At 40.3% G+C, this 20,348-nt stretch overlaps 2 protein-coding genes across 2 annotated transcripts; both read left to right on the plus strand.

The window, feature by feature from the left end:
* Positions 1 to 1,906: 1,906 nt before the first annotated feature.
* On the plus strand, positions 1,907 to 8,484 carry spra (sepiapterin reductase a). The gene is made up of 3 exons (XM_085794057.1): positions 1,907 to 2,325; positions 6,622 to 6,912; positions 8,086 to 8,484. Exons 1-3 carry the CDS (start codon positions 2,004 to 2,006, stop codon positions 8,274 to 8,276), a joined length of 804 nt encoding a protein of 267 aa, XP_085650183.1. The 5' UTR covers positions 1,907 to 2,003; the 3' UTR covers positions 8,277 to 8,484.
* A 1,749-nt stretch (positions 8,485 to 10,233) lies between these two features.
* smyd1a (SET and MYND domain containing 1a) lies at positions 10,234 to 19,954 on the plus strand. The gene is made up of 10 exons (XM_085794062.1): positions 10,234 to 10,452; positions 14,716 to 14,892; positions 15,880 to 16,093; positions 16,207 to 16,337; positions 17,020 to 17,058; positions 17,763 to 17,949; positions 18,038 to 18,130; positions 18,242 to 18,405; positions 19,355 to 19,523; positions 19,642 to 19,954. The coding sequence occupies exons 1-10, from the start codon at positions 10,316 to 10,318 to the stop codon at positions 19,747 to 19,749; spliced, it is 1,419 nt and encodes a 472-aa protein (XP_085650188.1). The 5' UTR covers positions 10,234 to 10,315; the 3' UTR covers positions 19,750 to 19,954.
* The last annotated feature ends 394 nt before the right edge of the window (positions 19,955 to 20,348 follow it).

The following is a 20,348-nucleotide window of genomic DNA, read 5'->3' on the forward strand; positions in this document are numbered from 1 at the left end:
ATATGCTGTATTTTATTTGAACTCAATTTATATTCGATATAGTGAAAGTATAGAATACAGTTGTTTAAGATTGTGTGTTTTGTTTTTAATTATAATTTTAAAAAGAAAAATAATTAGCTAAAAAAAAAAAGTATGAATTACTAGACATTTCAGGCGACCCCATTTGAATTCCAGGCGACCCCACATGGGGTCCCAACCCTAAGGTTGAAAAACACTGGGCTACATTACGAACACACAAGAGTTATTAGGGTTAGGCAGAGAGGGTTAACCATTAAAACTGTAATGTTTGAGCCTACAAGATAAATAATAATAAAATAGCACAAAAAACCCACATTATATCCAATTCTAGATGTAATAATCAACAATAACGACAAAAACACTAATTTCACTAGTAGGCCATGTATTACAGTGACATACAAAAGTTTAGGCACCAGCTCTGGTCAAAATGTCTGTTAATGTGAACAGTTAAACAAGTGGAAGATGATGTGTAGTCTCAGGCTGACGGTGAATCTAAAGATGAAATCATATTTACTGTAAAACAGTGTCCACATAAACAACAGATGGAGGAGACATAACTCAAAAGTGTGTGCTTTTTATTTATTAACTGTGTGTGAGAGTGCGTGAGTGCATGTGTGTGCGCATTTTCACAATACACCCAGATGTGTTAAGGTTGGGACGTCAGACAGGCTACACCACTTGAATTAACATGTCATGGTGACATTGCAGTTTTTGCTTTTTGATCATTTAAAAAGTTGAAAATTCTATTAAATTTTTTTAATATATAACTTCTTGTTATAAGAGTGAGAGTCCATGGTTTTTGATGCAGGATGGAAAATTAGAAAAACATAAATTCAGACTTTTTGCATATAGGCTAAATGTGTATGTATGTGTTTAATAATATAAGGAGAATGAATGGGGCTTCATTTGTGGTTAATGTGACTTTTAAAAGCTGTGAACTACAAATCCAACTCCATTCAGCTCTGAGGTTGAGCCAGTTCAAACAGAGTCAGACTGTTGTTAATGAACCCTTGAAAGCTCCTGAATATTAAATCAAATTCTAGATGTAATCATCATCATAATCATCATCATCAACAACAACAGTAGCTATATGTATTACAGTGACATGCAAAAGTTTGGGCATACTTGGTCAAATGTGAACAGTTATGCAAGCAGAAGATGAAATGATCTCCAAAATGTATGAAGTTACAGATGATACATCCGCTTTACATTTTGAACAATATAATATTATAATAATTTTTCATTAGTACAGAACAGCAAATGGAGCACTCATGTGGGTTGCTGTAGTGGTAATCAGGAAGGTGCTCTTTGGTAGGGTCGCAGTCAAACTGTGAAAAAACAGGCAACTCTTCTCTGATGTAACAATAAAAGTGCCCCCCTCCCTTTGGAAACAATGTCAGCGTATAAATAGTAAATATCTTGTGGTCAAAGTTATCTGAGAACTCAAGTCTCCTGGGTTTCCCATTATTTTACAGGCTGCTGCTTTGTTTCCAATACACTGATACTGCTTCAAATATTGAAAAAGAGTGTTTCATGTTTAACTATGGGCTCTTTTCCTTTTCTGTCATTTTGAAAATGTAAAAGATGGCAATTACATAATGAAAAATGATATTGTTTAAAATGTTAATGGCATGTGTCAGCTGTAACTTTGTGTCTTTTGGAGACAGTTTCATCTTCCACTTGCTGAACTGTTCACATTATTAGAAATTATGACCAGGGGTGCGCAAACTTTTGCACGTCACTGTACAGTAGGCTACATTCCAGGCAGAGCGACTGATCCCATGATGTCCGGTGTGTTAATGTGTGTGAAGTGGTGAGTAACCGGGAGATGGCGACAGGGCAACAAGTGGTTTCACACCGCCCCTTAAATCCCAGAAGAAGAGCCGCTGCTGCCACCGGAGAGGATCACTTCTCTCTGGATCGAGTCGGTGCTGGACCTTCCTCCTCCACCTCCTCCTCCTCCTCCTCCTCCTCCTCTCTGCACCATGTCGTCCACTAAAGGTAAAGACCTGGGCCGGGCGCTGTGCATCATTACCGGGGCCTCCAGAGGCTTCGGCCGGACCGTGGCGAAGGAGCTGTCTCGGCTGGTGAAGCCCGGGTCGGTGCTGGTCCTGGTGGCCCGCAGCGGAGACGACCTGCGCGCTCTGCAGGCGGAGCTGCTCCGGTCCGCCGAGGGCAGAGCCGGCGTCGCGGCGGAGTGCGTGGTGGCGGACCTGGGTCAGACCGAGGCGCTGGAGAACATCGTCAGAGTCTCTAAGGAGAGATTCTCTGAGGACATGGACCACATCATCCTGGTCAACAACGCTGGTAAGAAGGAACAGGGAGACTGAGCGTGGTTGTATTACGTAACAGCTCCTAGTTAAGTAAAGTTGGAAAGATATTCACAGATTCGGACTTTCGGGATCAATAACTCTGAGACGAAACGTTGTTCAAACACAAATGATGCCTCTTTCACATCATAATCCTACAGACTACTACCTACAAGAATCAAAAACCGATTTTTTTACGAAAACGAGCCGTTCTCCGAGCTGGATGGAAAACATTGATCTCTATGCGCAGCCGGTAGCCGGGCGAGTGCGCAGGGACCGTCTGCAAATTGCAATACAAGAGCAAGACGCTCCGAACAAAAATCAATAGCTCCACTGTTATACAGTACAGAGACTCCAAAATCACCACACACACCAAGGGACTCCTCATGGTCATACTACAACAGCTGTTTTGGAGAAATGTGCCTTTTAATAATTTTGGTGATTTTTTTATTGGAATTAATCATTAAAAACCTCCAATATTAATCAATAGCTCCACTGTTAGACAGTACAGAGACTCCAAAATCACCACACACACCAAGGGACTCATAATGGTCATACTACAACAGCTGTTTTGGAGAAATGTGCCTTTTAATAATTTTGGTGATTTTTTTTATTGGAATTAATCATTAAAAACCTCCAATATTAATCAATAGCTCCACTGTTATACAGTACAGAGACTCCAAAATCACCACACACACCAAGGGACTCCTCATGGTCATACTACAACAGCTGTTTTGGAGAAATGTGCCTTTTAATAATTTTGGTGATTTTTTTATTGGAATTAATCATTAAAAACCTCCAATATTAATCAATAGCTCCACTGTTATACAGTACAGAGACTCCAAAATCACCACACACACCAAGGGACTCCTCATGGTCATACTACAACAGCTGTTTTGGAAAAATGTGCTTTTTTGTAATTTTGGTGATTTTTTTATTGGAATTATTCATTAAAAACCTCCAATATTAATCAATAGCTCCACTGTTATACAGTACAGAGACTCCAAAATCACCACACACACCAAGGGACTCCTCATGGTCATACTACAACAGCTGTTTTGGAAAAATGTGCTTTTTTGTCATTTTGGTGATTTTTTTATTGGAATTATTCATTAAAAACCTCCAATATTAATCAATAGCTCCACTGTTATACAGTACAGAGACTCCAAAATCACCACACACACCAAGGGACTCCTCATGGTCATACTACAACAGCTGTTTTGGAGTATTAAACATTAATGTCTTTTTATTTTATTTTTTACTTATTTTCATTAAATCTGGCCTGGCTCTGGTTTGGGTCTGAGAATTTAACCGGGTGAGCTAGTTCCACCAGGGCCAAATAAAAGGTCTTTTGGAGCAGTTGCACGTTTTCAGGTTCACTGCTCTGAAGTCATGTGATCATTTCCTTGCCAATCATCCGAAAGCTTCAATTAAGCTCCATTTTGAAAGACCAAGGCTATAATTTTACTGCAGTAGCCTATTTACAAGAGCAGAACAGAAGAAAGAAAATAAAAGAAAGAAGTAAATTTGTCCCTTTCCAAGGATATGTGTAAGTCATTATTATCTTTTTTTTGCCATTTCATTGTTGTTTTCTTTGCTTTCATGTTCTGACACAGACATATTCAAGTTAAGCAGACCAAATTCATATGCTCCCACAAATAACATTATACTTAGCTTAATATTACGCAGATACCGTCCACCATTAAGTAGGCTATAAACGGAAGCATATTTTAACATAACAGATTACATAACAAATTTAGGAAAAATTGTTGCATAAGTCATGATAATCGCCCACCAGTGAATCAAATTGTTAAATTATGCTTATTTACAGTAAATGGACAACTTCAGTTTCATGAGCTTTTTTTTTTTTTTTTTTTTTTTTTTTAACTTTCTCTCTCTTGATATATAAAAGTTTTGCCTCTCCCTCTTTTCCAAAAGGTCTTTTAATTTAAAGAAATGGGAAGAGTGAAAAAGGGAAGCAAAGCCCAGAGAAAAAACTTGTGGGGAAGTTCAGGAGGACTGCAAGCTCTGGTGGCAACCCTGAAGAGTGTGAATATTGAAAATAGAGACACCAGCTATTCTTCAGCCATTTGGTCAGAAGTTTCTCTTAAATTATTTGGAAAAGATGAAAGTAAAAACCGACATTGGTTGTGGGTCATATGGACAAATAATAGAAAAGGGGTGAGGGATTTTTTTGAAAAAGAAAGTGAGTCAAATGTGACAGAAGAAAACCAAATAGAACAAGTAGAGGATGGACAAGAGGGTGAGCAGGAAGGAAATGAGGAAGAGACAGAGGAAGAAAACCTGAAGGAACAGTTAGAGGATAGACAAGAGGGTGAGCAGGGAGGAAATGAGGAAGAGACAGAGGAAGAAAACCTGAAGGAACAGTTAGAGGATAGACAAGAGGGTGAGCAGGGAGGAAATGAGGAAGAGACAGAGGAAGAAAACCTGAAGGAACAGGTAGAGGATAGACAAGAGGGTGAGCAGGCACATTTTTCCAAAACAGCTGTTGTAGTATGACCATTATGAGTCCCTTGGTGTGTGTGGTGATTTTGGAGTCTCTGTACTGTATAACAGTGCAGCTATTGATATTGGAGGTTTTTAATGATTAATTCCAATAAAAAAAATCACCAAAATTATTAAAAGGCACATTTTTCCAAAACATCTGTTGTAGTATGACCGTTATGAGTCCCTTGGTGTGTGTGGTGATTTTGGAGTCTCTGTACTGTATAACAGTGGAGCTATTGATTAATATTGGAGGTTTTTAATGATTAATTCCAATAAAAAAATCACCAAAATTATTAAAAGGCACATTTTTCCAAAACAGCTGTTGTAGTATGACCATTATGAGTCCCTTGGTGTGTGTGGTGATTTTGGAGTCTCTGTACTGTATAACAGTGGAGCTATTGATTAATATTGGAGGTTTTTAATGAATAATTCCAATAAAAAAAATCACCAAAATTATTAAAAAGCACATTTCTCCAAAACAGCTGTTGTAGTATGACCATGAGGAGTCCCTTGGTGTGTGTGGTGATTTTGGAGTCTCTGTACTGTATAACAGTGGAGCTATTGATTAATATTGGAGGTTTTTAATGATTAATTCCAATAAAAAAAATCACCAAAATTATAAAAAAGCACATTTCTCCAAAACAGCTGTTGTAGTATGACCATGAGGAGTCCCTTGGTGTGTGTGGTGATTTTGGAGTCTCTTTACTGTATAACAGTGGAGCTATTGATTTTTGTTCGGAGCGTCTTGCTCTTGTATTGCAATTTGCAGACGGTCCCTGCGCACTCGCCCGGCTACCGGCTGCGCATAGAGATCAATGTTTTCCATCCAGCTCGGAGAACGGCTCGTTTTCGTAAAAAAATCGGTTTTTGATTCTTGTAGGTAGTAGTCTGTAGGATTATGATGTGAAAGAGGCATCATTTGTGTTTGAACAACGTTTCGTCTCAGAGTTATTGATCCCGGAAGTCCGAATCTGTGAATATCTTTCCAACTTTACTTAACTACAGCTCCTCTAATGATGTGTAGTCTCAGTGAACCTACAGATGAACTCATAGTTACTGTCAGTGTGCACACATCCAACAGGTAGCCTACGATCCTGGAGGAGTCATCACACACAGCAGTGTGTGTGCTTTTTACTTAACCACATTAACTGTGAATGCGTGCGCGCACGTGCGCGCGCATTTTCACAATACATCCAGATGTGTTATGGTTGTGACGTCAGACTGAGCAGGCTATACCTGAAATAACATGTCATGGTGACATTGCAGTTTTTGCTTTTTGATCATTAAAAAAGTAGAACATTCTATAAAATGTTTTAAAATATAACTTCATGTTATAAGAGTCTATTTTAATGCAAGATGAATTAAGAAGAATTAGAAAAACATAAATTCAGACCTTTTAGGCTAAATGTGTATGTGTGTTAATTTAATAATATAAGGAGAATGAATGGGACTTCATTTGTGGTTAATTAACTGTGACTTTTAAAAGCTGTGAACTACAAATCCAACTTCAGCTCTGAGGTTGAGTCTGAAATCATTGAGACACAGTTCAAACAGAGTCAGACTGTTTGTGTTAATGAACCCTTGAAAGCTGATTATTCACACAGGTACCGGACTAAATAGTTGTGGTGAGCAGGGTCCAAAGCAGGAAATGAGTCACACACAACTTTAATTATAACATTTTAATTATAAAGTGTTGCCTCCTCTGGAGGATAATCACACAACAGTGGTTGATGGAAACACACCAGTGACACCTCCCTCCCTCCTTCCCTCCCTCCCTCTCTTCCAGCCACTCTGGGTGATGTGTCCCGTTACGCCCAAACCTTCACCAACATGGCCGAGGTGGACTCCTACCTGTCTCTGAACGTCAGCTCCTCCCTGTGCCTCACCGCCAGCGTCCTGCAGGCCTTTCCAAAGCGTCCAGGCCTGCGCCGCACCGTGGTCAACATCTCCTCTCTGGCCGCCCTGCAGCCCTTCCCTTCCTGGGTGCTGTACTGCACCGGCAAGGCCGCCAGGGACATGATGTTCAAGGTGCTGGCAGTAGAGGAGCCAGACCTGCGGGTGCTCAACTACTCTCCAGGTTAGTGAAGTGCTGACACTGGATCAGGTATACAGCATTTTTATGATTTATGCTTCCTCTTCTCCTGCTTAATATATCCCCAACTTCTAAAGAAGCAAATCATACTTGACTCGAAAAATGCATTGAGATTGAGAAAGTAGTAGCTGACTTGACTGTACAGTAATTCACTTCTAATAAAGCACTTTACTAAATGGAACTACTATTAATTTGTGTTAATTCACAAAATCAAAACTGGCAATAAATGGAAAGAAGCAATTTAAATAAAAGAAATATGAACAAAAATACTCATAAATACACCAAAATTAAAATAACTTAGAATAATAATAATAATAAGAAGAATTGTCACAAATTGTCCAGCAGCTTACATAACCTAAATTGATATGATATAAATGCCAAGTAAACATCTTATTATGTATTTATTTGGGAACAAAGAAAATTTCCTCTTTTGGTACTTTTCAGCAACTGCCAGTCTCAGCGCTCTGTCCTTTTTGCCTTGATTGGGTCTGTGATGATTCAATAATTATTTATGCTGTTGTGAAACATAAGAAAATGTTGGTAAAATGTTGGTAAAAACTAATTTTGGAATTAGTGACATAACAAACATAATGTGAACATAATACAGCTTAATAAAAAAACAGGATGAAAACAAGTTAGATGATGAGATAAAAAAAAGTAAAAATCTGGTGCAATGTAAAAAATAAGTTAAAAATGTTCATTTTGGAAAGATACAGTCTTGAAGGTGGGGAATGATTTATGGGACTAATGTTAAATGTCTAATGTATATTTTTGCTTGGTATTTGCAGAGTATGTACATGTAGGTGTGTGTATGTGTGTAGATGGCATGTACTTGTTTGTTTATGTATAGGTACTGTATATACATATATTTACATGTATGGTTTAAAAGTTAGGGCATCTATAAGCTTGTAGCTCCAGCCCTGACCCTTTTGATCAGCCATGCAGCCCTGCTTTTAGAGGGATGTGTACAATTTTTATTTATTTATTTTGATGTGCTGCCGATCGAAATAAACTCAAACTCAAGAATAAAAAAATAAAATTATTTCACAGTTACCTGCATTTGTTCATACAATTAACATTATTGTCTGACCGACCACTTTTGGTTCCCCTATATAAAATGAATTTAAACATTGTCTCCTGTCCCCTGCTTTGACTCAGGTCCTCTGGACACAGACATGCAGATGGCGGCCAGGACAGCGACCGCCGATCCCAACATCAAGAAGTCTTTTTCAGACATGTTCGCTCAGGGAAAGCTGCTCACCTGTGAGGCGTCCTGCGCCAAAATGATGAAGCTGCTGCTGGACGACAAGTACACCTCAGGAGACCACGTCGACATCTACGACGTGTAGACGCAGCAGCGCCAGACGGGGACCACGTCACTTCTGTGCCTTGATTTTATGATGGTCTTATACTTTTACTTTGAAGGGTCGAACCAAAGTTAACCCGGTTTACTTTTAATACATTCCAGATGAGACGGCCGCGTAATGACAGAAGATAGATTTAGACATGAAGGTGTTCATTCCTAGACAGACCAGACTGACCTCAGCAAACACACACACACACACACACACACACACACACACACACACACACACACACACACATACACACACACACGATCTGTGTGTATTAGAAAACACTACAGGAGACCTCAGCAAAGGATGAAGCCATGTAGAGATGAACTGCTGCTTCAAACATTTCATTCTTTTATCATTTCTCCTGAACTGTATAATGGCAGAGGAGACACATAGAGGAAACGTTTTGAGATACAAAACCAAAAAAAAATCTATACAATCATGCACTAATATTGTATATAACATAATAATATAATATTCCCTCTTTCCTTTTGGACCAAGCTTTTAAAGCAGTTGAGACTACAGCATAAATCTTAATATCAGGGGAGACTGGTTGTACAATTTTTTTTTTTTTTTTTGGTTGTACAATTTCTGTCTGTATCATGTCTGTCTTTTATGTCAGCGTGTTTAAAACCAAATCTGTCTATGGTTAAGTGTCAAACACTAGGAGAAAATTGTTGTGGCTGTACCACACACTGGTGAAATTTAACACAGTGGCATGTTAGTTCTGATGTATCCTTGAGATAAAACAATTTTTATTCAGCATCAAATTTTTATCATAACCAGTGTGTGTATGTGACGTGTGTCTGTTTGGTACATCTGTGTGAGCCCAGTGCATCAGCCGGTTATCTTTTTTTTTATAATTTTGTATGATCGTACTGGATGGTTTCTATAGTGATAACCGTGTCTGTTATGATGTCATAAATCATAAATAAAATGATAATAATAATAATAATAATAAAAAAGTCTGGTCCAATGTTCTCTGAGTAAGTTTTAGGAATGTATGTAAAAGGAGGAATGGAAAACATGTTATATGGTGATAATATAACACATACAGTACATTTATATAACTAATTAAAGACTTTAGAGTTAGTCTATAAACTACCAGTTGTATGTGTATGCACATTATTTAGGATATAGCTATGTTGTTTCCAGGTGAGACCAGCAACCAGTTAATTCCAGTCTGCAGCCAGTGCATATGACTGATTATCACCAATATACACTCACCTCAGAGCCAAAACTCATGTTGTCTAATACAAGAGTGGTGAAATAAATCCTCCTCCATGGCGGTGATAATGCTCAGCTTGTTTAAAATAAACAGTTGTAGAGAGATGTTGGATCTGAAGAGGCTCTGGCTCTCTCCTCTGATTGGCTCATTGTTTACTGATTGAACCAAGAGAAACAGCAGATTTCAGTTTAAACACTCTAAGAGACCAAACTCTGTATTTCTCTGTGAACTGAGGCTTCGATACTTTGACATAGACCCTAGACTGGTATGGTTTAATAACCAGATTTCACATGCACATCTACCTTTACACTGTATGGAGCTTTAGTGTATTTACTTTCTGTCACCCTGTGACACAAACATTCTTCCTGGCAGGATGGAACCGCACTGTGGAAATAAATTTAAAAAGCTCAGAGCAGAGATGCTGAATGTGTCTGAGCAGCTCTGTTTCCTGTCATGTGCCTCTGAGCGACAGTCACAGCTGCTCCGGACCAAAATATCACAGGAGGAACCGACCCAAAGAAGGGGACGACACCCACACTGCACCTCTACTGTACCTCTGCTGCCCCCCCTCCCACCCTGCTCTCCACCGGCCACACTGCTCACCCTCCGTCCCACTCTGGGGAGGTGGTGCAACCCCCTCGAGGGGGGCAAATTTATTTTTGGCTGAGGAGACAGAGGGGGCGAGTGCTCCTGAACGTGGGTGAGAATTTACTGAGCATTCTCGGTGCAGCATTGCCCCTCGGCCCGTCCCACCCTCTGCTGCTTTCTCCTTCCTCTGTCTCTGTGTTTTTGTTTGGCCAGTACAATGACTGTGGGGAACATGGAGGCTGCTGCACTCTTTGATGCAGGGAAGAAAGGTCGAGGCCTGAGGGCCAACAGAGACCTCAAAGCTGGGGAGGTGGTCTTCGCCGAGCCCAGTTTCTCCGCCGTGGTCTTCGACAGGTATGAGCCTCTTGGTTGTTGTATGTACTGTAGGTCGAATTATTAGTCAGGTTGGACAGGTAGAGGGGCTGACACACTGCAGGTGTGTTATGGACAGTAACACAACTGCCTATGACCTCATTTCTAGATCCCACAGGTTGTCATGACACCAGTGCTGAGAGTGCAGTCAGGACGTAATGTGAACTTGAGCATGACTTTAGTTTTCAGCAGTTTTTAGAAGCAAGGAGGCTTTACCAAAGGGATCTGGACAACCTGCAGCAATAACAACAACAATGATAATGATAATAATGATGATGATTGACAGTTTTTGCAGCAGTTTGTTTCAGATACAGTGTGTGGATCTGTACGCCGCTTGTCCATGTTTAGTTTTAGAGCAGACCTGTCCCCGCAGATATGTTTGTCCATAACTACACCGAGGTCATATCAATAACAATAATAACTCTCACGTTTGGAGAAGCTCTTTGAGAGTTTACCTGTTGCTACATACGACAGCTGTCTCCACAGGTGAAAAAAAAGATCCTCTCAGCAAACTTTGTCCAAAAGTGACAAGTGCATTTCCAAAAATCATTCACTAGTCCGATAACCAAGGGGAAAAATGGCTCACCCAGCAATTTGTGTGTTCTTGTATTTCCATGGGACCAGATGGTGATGTATTTGTGTAAAACAAATCTCTATGTAAAGCACTTTGAGCTGCAATGCATAACATGAAAGCTCTTTCTATCTAATAATAATAATAATTCTCATTTTGTATTGTTTCACTGTCTGAGAGGACACCCTAGATGTGTGATTACCAATGAGCAGAGTCAATCTTGTGTTAAAGTCTTAACTATAGTGATGTCATTATAGTTTAACATTTTTATGAATGAGACTATAGTATCTAATAACTGACTTTATTATCCAACATGTGCCTTATAGCTCTGTGAGATGCCAGTTGTTTGACACTCATTCTGTCTGTGTGTAACATCTCATCCAGGCTGCCAACTTGGAGGTTGTTACTTTTTTTTCCAAAGCTGCAGTAGTCAACATAAAGCACTGTTTAATGTTCTACCCTCTCTGAAAATAGTTGTATGGGTATTAAAACAGAGTGTAGTCTGGTTTGTCTATGTGCTGGAATGCTAAAACAGATCTGGTAGCACGGTGTTAGAGCCATATAAGAGCCAGTAGCTACAGGACGCCGGCTCAGGCGCAGTGTGAGGGCGTCCAACATAGCAGGAATACATCGAGACCATCTGCCTGGTGCGCTATCCTGGAGAGCTGGCGTGTGTGTGTGTGTGTGTAGGGGGAGGGCTTGTTTTTAAACCCGATTGGGGACTTAGACTGGACACCAGCTACTGGGTCTAATGTCACTGTGGGCACAAACATTTGGGTCCCCACAGAAATACTGTGGTTTAGGTTTTAGCTTCGGTTAGGTTAGGTTAGGTTAGGTTAGGTTAGGTTAGGTTAAGTTAGGTTATCTTAGCTTAGCTTAGCTTAATTTAGGTTAATTTAGGTTAGTTTAAATTAGATTAGGTTAGGTCAGATTCAGTTGAGTTAGGTAAGGTTAGGTTAGTTTAGGGTTAGGTGAAGTGAGATGAGGTTAGATGAGGTGAGGTTTTGTTTGAACAAAGGCCTGAGGAATGCTCCACTGTTTTTAGGACAAGGCCCAACAATCATTACACAATTACAAACACACAGGTCTGTTCTGTGTCCATGTGGAGAAGTAGAGTTGTTGGCAAGTGTGTTGCTGAGTAAACTGTTTACACACTCTGCCGATACACGCTGCTGTCCCTAGAGACATGTGTGTTCACTCACTCACTGCAGACCGCTGTGAAAGTGTAAATTATTATTACATTATCATGTCTAAGTCCAAGGTCAGTTCACACCAAGAAACCTTCTGGGGACAGCTTTGTCTCTGAGTCGAGGCCACTGTAAAGGATGATGAAAAATGGTGACAGCATCAAAACATAGCCTGGTACAAACTACTGATGCAAGAGCTGCCGTCTTTGAGCTGGTGATGTCATATGAGTCTGCAGTGCAGTATCAGTATCACATTCCCACCCTTACACTCCAGAGTTCAGTTATTTCTGAATAAGAGTTCAGAAACATCTGAATTTACTTTTGGCTTTTAGCTGATTAATGTTGGATTATGAACTGATTGGTACCAAAGGTGAGGGGGAGGGGTCAGGCCATTATGCTAAATCTGATCCAGTCCTGAGCTCAGTATCAGGTTCAGTATCTGCAGACACTGGGGACAAAATGATCTGAGATCAGCCAGAGGTCAGTCTGAGGTTGTAGACCCTGCTCTGTCCCAGGACCATGTGAACATGTTGGAGTTGTGTGGTTGAAGCTGTGAGGATGAAAGAGAAGTGTACTGAGATACAGTTTTCTGTGTAAGTTCTCTGTTTATATGGCTCTGTAACACCCCCATTAAAACTGGGAACAGATAAAAAAAACCCACTGTAGCAGCATTTTGAACTACGAAACAGATTTTTTTTCTCTCCATACTAGGCAGACTAAAAATCCTCATTGTTCTAGTGCGAGTATTTGATTTAAGATATAAACATATTTTTAAATCTTATAAAGTAAAATGTTTTGTAAATAGGAAAAAGGTTTGTAATCCGTTTGGCATGAAACAATGAACCTGAGTGACGCTCTTAAATGTAGCAAAAGTGCAAAAGAGATTTCACATACACTATTCAGTAAGTTGGGGATATTCGGCTTTCCAATTAAATTACAGAATGCACCTAAAATTCACTATAACCTTTACAGGTGAACTTAATTTGACCTTCACTAAACTTTTGAATGCACATGTCCAATTGTTCAATGTTTTAGGACTTATAACATAAAATGCTGTTCTCTAACAAGGTGATTAACCCCCAAAATTGCAACAAGTGTCTGATCCATGAATCCAATCAATTTGAATTAAAATAGATAATAAAATAGATAATAAAAATTAGATAATAAAATTTGAATAATAAAATTTCATCAGGCTGTTCGCATTCTGGCATCATGACAACCAGACAACACCTAATAGTCCATCAACAGTACCTGGTCATGTCTAGGCTTCAGACAGGATGTTGTCAGAGGGAAGTTGTGTCACAGAGTGTCATCAGCAGGTTGAACAGAGAAGTGGATGTCATTTGGCCACATGACAATTTATTGACACATTGACATTTTCTGTTGTGGTACACCTGCCATTGCTATTTTGTTTCATTTCATTGTTTGAGATGAAGAAATGACCAGTCCACACTTATAGGTTACTTAAATGCCCTGCTTTCATGATATATTATCACTGCAGCATGAACATTTTCCATAAATTTTACCTATTTGTGAGTAGTATACATTAAAGGAGACATATTATGTCCCCTTTCCACAAATTAAAATAGTCCCCTGGTGTCCTAAAGACATGTCTGTGACATGCTTTGGTCAAAATACCCCAAGGATCAAACATCACAGCTCTTTTCATCCTCTCAAAACAGCCCTGTTCAGAACGGCTGGTTTCAGTGCCTGTCCCTTTAAATGCAAATGAACCACTGCTTGCCCCGCCCCTTCTACTGGTACCAGGTAGGGGTGGGGTTATGCAAATTCAAATCCTAGTCACATCACTGGAAGACAACCTAGGGAGCCTGAAAATGACAGATTTCTTTTGCCAGTTCTCACATTTTGAGGGCTGGAAGGCAAGACAAACACCCAAATATGTTAAAGAGCCTTCAAAAAGTGATATTTCCATAGTATGTCCCCTTTAATATATTCAAAACAGGACTGTGTACTCATTCTAAAAACTCCATTCTGTGTATATGAAGAGGAGACTGGTTTAAAAATATTACTAGATTACAAGAAATTAATTATATAACATGAAAACCGCACAGAGCTGCAAGTGGTTGCTGCAACTCTGTTGTAGAAACATATTTTCCTTTTTATCCTGATTGATCTTAGCTTGAAGATGTTCAGGTTCATGTTACTTTATTTTATCTGTAGGTAAACTTGTTGTGCAGTGTGCCCTCGTGCTAATCAAGATGCTAAAATACCCAATAAATATCAATAAAACGTTTGCAACATATTGAAAGAACATTAAATACCACCCAGTTTTTCTCTTTTTCTCAATAAGCATAGCATTCTGAAAATGTGCATTATTGTAAAAACTAATTAATTAGTATCATTATTATCAGTTTAATTTTGTTTTGTGTATTGCATGTGATGAAAAGAACAAGCAAATACAGTATGCTGACAGATGGATAGTTGACCTAGGCTGTGATGCCTTTGTTTCATCTGTGTGCTCCTCAGTCTGGCCACCCAGGTGTGCCACAACTGTTTCCGCCACCAGTCCAACCTGCACCGCTGTGCACAGTGCAAGTTTGCCCACTACTGTGACCGCACCTGCCAGACTGCATGCTGGGACGAACATAAGCGGGAGTGTGCAGCCATCAAGAAGTTGGTGATGGCTCCCAGCGAGCACGTACGGTAAGAAACTATGTCCCACTCACATGACATGACATCATAGTCACTGTCACTGCTGAGTGGCTTCACTGCCAGGAATAAAATGTCACCTCTAACACTGTGGCTGACTGTGTTCATGACTGTTGTTCTCAGTGGTGTGACATCATGAGCAGGTTCACCTCCACAGGAAAACCTCACCAAATCTATCACTTATCTTCAAGTGGTGAAACTTGATGAAAACTTGAAATGAAATTTTATAGAAACAGTCATATTGACATATATCTAGTTTGCTTATAGGCTACTTATATATTACATAGATATCCATTGCAAAGCCTGTTAATATGTGTTGATGATACTACATAGTGGAATCCAGAAGTTTGAGACAATCCTCCCAGGATGACATGTTTAAAGGGATAGTTCAACATTTTGGCAAATTGGCCCATTGCCATAATCCCTATAGTCATAGAAGTAGGTTTGTTACCTTTATTTGTCAAGCTATTTTTTGAACGGCTGAGCCGAGTGGTGAGCTGCTCAGAGCTATGCTCTGTCATTAAGTAGGCTAATGGGATTTCTTGGTTTCCCTCATCAAACTCATCAAATACACAATCCAACAACTCCAAAACGCTCTGGTGGACAAGTTGTGACCTGCACATTCACCACGCTATGAGATAATAATGGAACATTATGAGACAGAGTTGTTTTTGAGGTAAATTCATGCAAAACAGCAGATGCGCGTTTCCTTCAGGGGCAGTTTTTCGGCAAGCAGTCTGTATTAACCTCTATGGCAATGGGCCAATTTGCCAAAATGTTGAACTATCCCTTTAAACTTAATGAGAAATTGATAAGACTGTGTATATGGTGTTTTAATAAACTTACACACAGAGTAGGCTATGTGATGTGTTAGGGATAAAAAGTCTCAGATCCTGTATATTTTGCTATCACAATGAATCACATGGAGTTACAGACTCATAAACCAACATATCAGTCAACCAATCAGCAAATCTCTGTCAGTCTGGCAGCTCGGGTGCTGTGGCGTATTCACAAGGCCACAGGCATCGCGTCAGACTCTCAGCTGATCTCAGTGGACCAGCTGGAGGACCACGTCTCCGACCTGTCCGAGGAAGAGCTCAAGAAGCTGCAGGGTGACGTGCACAAGTTCCAGGAGTACTGGTCCTGTGGGAGGAAGCAGCACTCTGCGGAGTACATCTCACACATCTTTGGCATCGTGAGTCTGGATGTTTTCATTTACTGTCGTTATATCATTCCGTCCTGTGTGCTTCATCATTACATCACCTCCGGTCTCTGCCTGACCTCCTCCTGACCTTTGTGTGTCTGTAGATCAAGTGTAATGGCTTCACTCTGAGTGACCAGAGAGGCCTGCAGGCTGTGGGTGTGGGTCTGTTCCCTAACCTGTGTCTGGTCAACCACGACTGCTGGCCCAACTGCACCGTCATCCTCAACCACGGCAAGTATGTGTCCGATCTGCTGCTGCTGTGACAGTAACCGGTTTTATCATATAAACGGGTGCATAACTCTGTCTGAGGACACCACAGTCCATTTCTCCCTCTCTTTGAAATATTTTTCATCACGTTTATTTGTCAAGTATGTGCAGCACAGAATTTGACTCCGATTTATCGTCTCTCACTTGTACACACACATATATAAAAGGACATACAGAATGAGGACAGCAACAACTGAGCAATAACACAATACAACACGAACACAAGTAGAATATAAATAAGTAAAGTGGCCAGTGGATTAAAGGTTGTCAGTTTGTAGTACAAATAAACGATGAAGTAGTAGTGCAATGAGATAAATTATAAATACTGTGTGTTATTTACAGCAGGGTTGTATTGTATTGCAGTATGTACAACCTCCTATTGTCTCCGAGCACTTAGTCTGTCCACTGACAACCAGACAACCAGGACAATGACATTTTCACTCTGTATATCCTGTTTATTATGTCCTCTGCTTGACATGGAATAAAAAAAGCTCTTATGTTAGTTTGTGATAATGTCATTAAATGCATCATTTATCTACACGTATAATGTGAGAACAACATAAAGAACAACAGTAAATGCTGGTTTAGATTATTGGCTGGTGTTATCCCACTGGGACACGCAATTCACCCACTGTCACTCTCTGTCACAGCCAAACAGCTCTCAGCTCTGCTCTGCACTCCAAGAGGAGGTAAGTATCACAACTGTTCACCTCACAAACACACACACACACACACACACACACACACACACACACTGAACACAGCAGCGTGTTGAGTCCAGTTCATCTATTTCAGGACAGGTGCAACACAGAGAGATTCTTTCTTCACAGTAATGACACATGTCCTATTGGTTATTATGAGAAATTGATTTACAGTAATTATAAGGATTTAAATAATATGACATATTTACATTAATCAATACATTCTATGTAATGTTATTGATTCATTTTGAACAGTCCTAGAGGAAAACATTTGGCTAAATCTGACACATTTACATCATAATTATGTCAGTTAATGTGAATTGTGCCTAATAAATAAAAACATTGATCTGCAGCTCAATTAGCAACATTGTATTTTGTTTGCTTCATTTAAAGCCTGAACCACAGTTACAGTAATGGTCTGAGGTTTTGTGCTCAGACACGTCCTGAAATCCAACACATAAACTTCTGTAAAAGCACAACTTATCTTGTCTCATTCTCCCTCACCCAGTTCCAGTTCCACTTTACTTTATTTGTCACATACAATTACAAGTAATTACAGTGAAATTCTTACGTACCTTGGTCATTTGCATAACATAAATAAAGATACAAGAATATAAAAAGAAGAATATTTAAAAACAAGAGAAGGTGGTAGTAGATACCTTCCTCCTACTCCTCCTCCTCCTCCTCCCCAGGATCGAGCTCCGGGCTCTGGAGAAGATCCCTGAGGGCGCCGAGCTGACAGTCAGCTACGTGGACTTCCTCAACCTGTCTGAAGACCGTCAGAAGAAGCTCAAGGAGCATTTCCACTTCGACTGCACCTGTGACCACTGCAGCCAGCACATCAAGGACGACCTGATGATGGCGGCTGCAGACAGCAAAGTGAGTGAGGGGACACAGGGGAGGTTTCATATACAAAAACAGTCGCACAAAACCCTGATTTCTTCTTGTTGCTGTGTCTTCCTCTCAGCCTTCTGCTGATAAAGTCAAAGAGGTGACCGCCTTCAGCAAAGAGAGCTTGGAGAAGATCGAGACGTGTCGTGTGGAGGGGAATTTCCAAGAGGTACAGTAGCCTACACCACTCTGCTGCCAGCTTTTCATTTCCTCTCTGTGTCTTTCTCTGAACAACATTTGTCTTTGTGTGTCAAACAAACCTCTGTGTGTCCTCTGCCAGGTGGTGAAGCTGTGCCACGAGTGTCTGGCGAAGCAGGAGAACGTCCTGGCCGACACTCACCTGTACAGGCTGCGTGTGCTCAGCGTGGCCAGTGAGGTGCTGTCATACATGCGGAAGTTCAGTGAGGCTGCAGGCTACGCCCAGAAGATGGTGGAGGGATACATGTGAGTGGTGACAGCCATGCTTACACTGAAGATCACAGGTCTACTGTTACTGTAAGAAAAGCAAATAAAACCAGGCAAATGTTTGTATTGGTACATTATGAAATGCCAGTCATAAACCTCCACAACCTCCTATAGAGACTATACAGACCACTGCTGCTGCCCCTGATGTGAGTCTAGACTCACCACTACTGAAGCAATGGGACAGAGATCAGAACAGTCTTATTGTTAAGATGATATAAAACTCCTCATGTCTCTTACCATAGCAAAATAACCATAGCAACTGGAAATACAGAAAAAAAACCCTATATTTATTAAGTTACATAACAGCACCTCTTACTAGTGTAAACATAAAGAAAACATGTCATTTTCAATTTGCACAAATAATTCTCTATTATGAAATTATTTTTCATATTATAAAATCCCATAAATGATAATAATACACAGCAAAAAAAAGAAAAACATACATTTCTATTTAAAGGGCTCCGACAGTCCAAAGGTAGATGTCCAAGTGTAGTGTGATTATAAATCAGGTTTAGGTTCTATATTAATACAGTGAAAGTATCAAAGCCTCAGTCCACAGAGAAACACATACAGCCTGTATTCAGAAATTGAGCATTAAAATGAGCTGTCAGGACTTCTTCAACTTTGTGATGTCATAACAAAGCAGTCACCAAGCCCCACCCACCTGGACCCACGACCCAACCTGGCAGGATTTGTTTTCTCTTAGTGTTTCATCTGAAATCTGCTGTATTTATTTTTTTATTTTTTTGGGGGGGGTTGATAGTCAATATCTATTAATATTAATAGCTAAATATATCATTATACAATTGCTTGATTTTAAAGAGTCAATTCACCTCAATTGAAAAATATTTTCTTACTTTCATCCATCAATAATTATCATGTCTTTACAGCTTTACAGTGTTTAAACTGATCTTCTTTCCTTGAACAGTAAGTTGTACCACCACAACAACGCCCAGCTGGGCATGGCCATCATGCGGGCAGGTGTCACCCACTGGCACGCTGGGCAGATCGAGGTGGGCCACGGTCTGATCTGCAAGGCCTACGGCATCCTCATCGTCACCCACGGACCCAACCACTCCATCACCAAAGACCTGGAGGTGCCTCCTTACCCAGTCCCTTTAGTTTAATGTTTGCTGATAAAACCTTAACAACCCAGCATTATTTCATTGTGTTAAGTGTGATACTGTCGGTAACATTATGTGTTTGTACCTTCAGACCATGCGCGCGCAGACCGAGGTGGAGCTGAAGATGTACAGGAAGAACAAGGAAGAGTACCACACCATGAGGGAGGCTGCTCTGCTGAAACCTGTGACCAGCTCCTGATGATGTCGCCCATCATCCTGTCAATCAAACCTGTCAGTCTGAGCACTAATACATGTACATGTTCCTGCATGAAGCACTGCACTGCACCCAGTCTCTGTATCACCACCATGCCTGAAGACACACTGCTCAGTGTGAACCACCACGTGCAGCTGTAACACAACATGTTGCTTGTACAGTATCTACAATAAAAGTGGAGTTACAACAAGTCAAAGCGACTCTGTTTACCATCAAGTTATTTAATCACATTGATTGTGAAACATTATAATGTGATATAACTGCTGCTCACAGCCCCACACTACCACAAACCAGCCTTTCATTCACTCTCTTCATTTACTCACTTTACTCATATGAAAATTTGTGACCGACTGCTGCCGAGTTGTGACCACATCAGGAAAGTAAACCACCTGCAGCAGCTGATTGACTCTTCCCATTGCACTTATCTATATTTTTATATCAACAAGTAGAGTTCATAACTACTGTATAAGATATGAAGGTATGACAAACACAGAATTATGCCACACCTCTACAGATAGCACATAAAAAAATTGCGCTGTCCCGTCAGGGGCAATTTTTCGGCAAGCAGTCTCTGCATTTACCTC

Source organism: Trachurus japonicus, chromosome 12, assembly GCF_045865225.1.
Source record: "Trachurus japonicus isolate A0001 chromosome 12, Traja_1.0".
Lineage (NCBI taxonomy): Eukaryota > Metazoa > Chordata > Actinopteri > Carangiformes > Carangidae > Trachurus > Trachurus japonicus.

Bases quoted from the DNA above. Each gene is read 5' to 3' on its own strand.
- spra (XM_085794057.1), top strand. From the start codon at position 2,004: ATGTCGTCCACTAAAGGTAAAGACCTGGGCCGGGCGCTGTGCATCATT. The intron at 2,326-6,621 runs GTAAGAAGGAAC...CCTCTCTTCCAG, and splicing joins CATCCTGGTCAACAACGCTG to CCACTCTGGGTGATGTGTCC. The intron at 6,913-8,085 runs GTTAGTGAAGTG...GCTTTGACTCAG, and splicing joins GGTGCTCAACTACTCTCCAG to GTCCTCTGGACACAGACATG.
- smyd1a (XM_085794062.1), top strand. From the start codon at position 10,316: ATGACTGTGGGGAACATGGAGGCTGCTGCACTCTTTGATGCAGGGAAG. The intron at 17,059-17,762 runs GTAAGTATCACA...CCTCCTCCCCAG, and splicing joins GCTCTGCACTCCAAGAGGAG to GATCGAGCTCCGGGCTCTGG. The intron at 18,131-18,241 runs GTACAGTAGCCT...GTCCTCTGCCAG, and splicing joins TGGAGGGGAATTTCCAAGAG to GTGGTGAAGCTGTGCCACGA.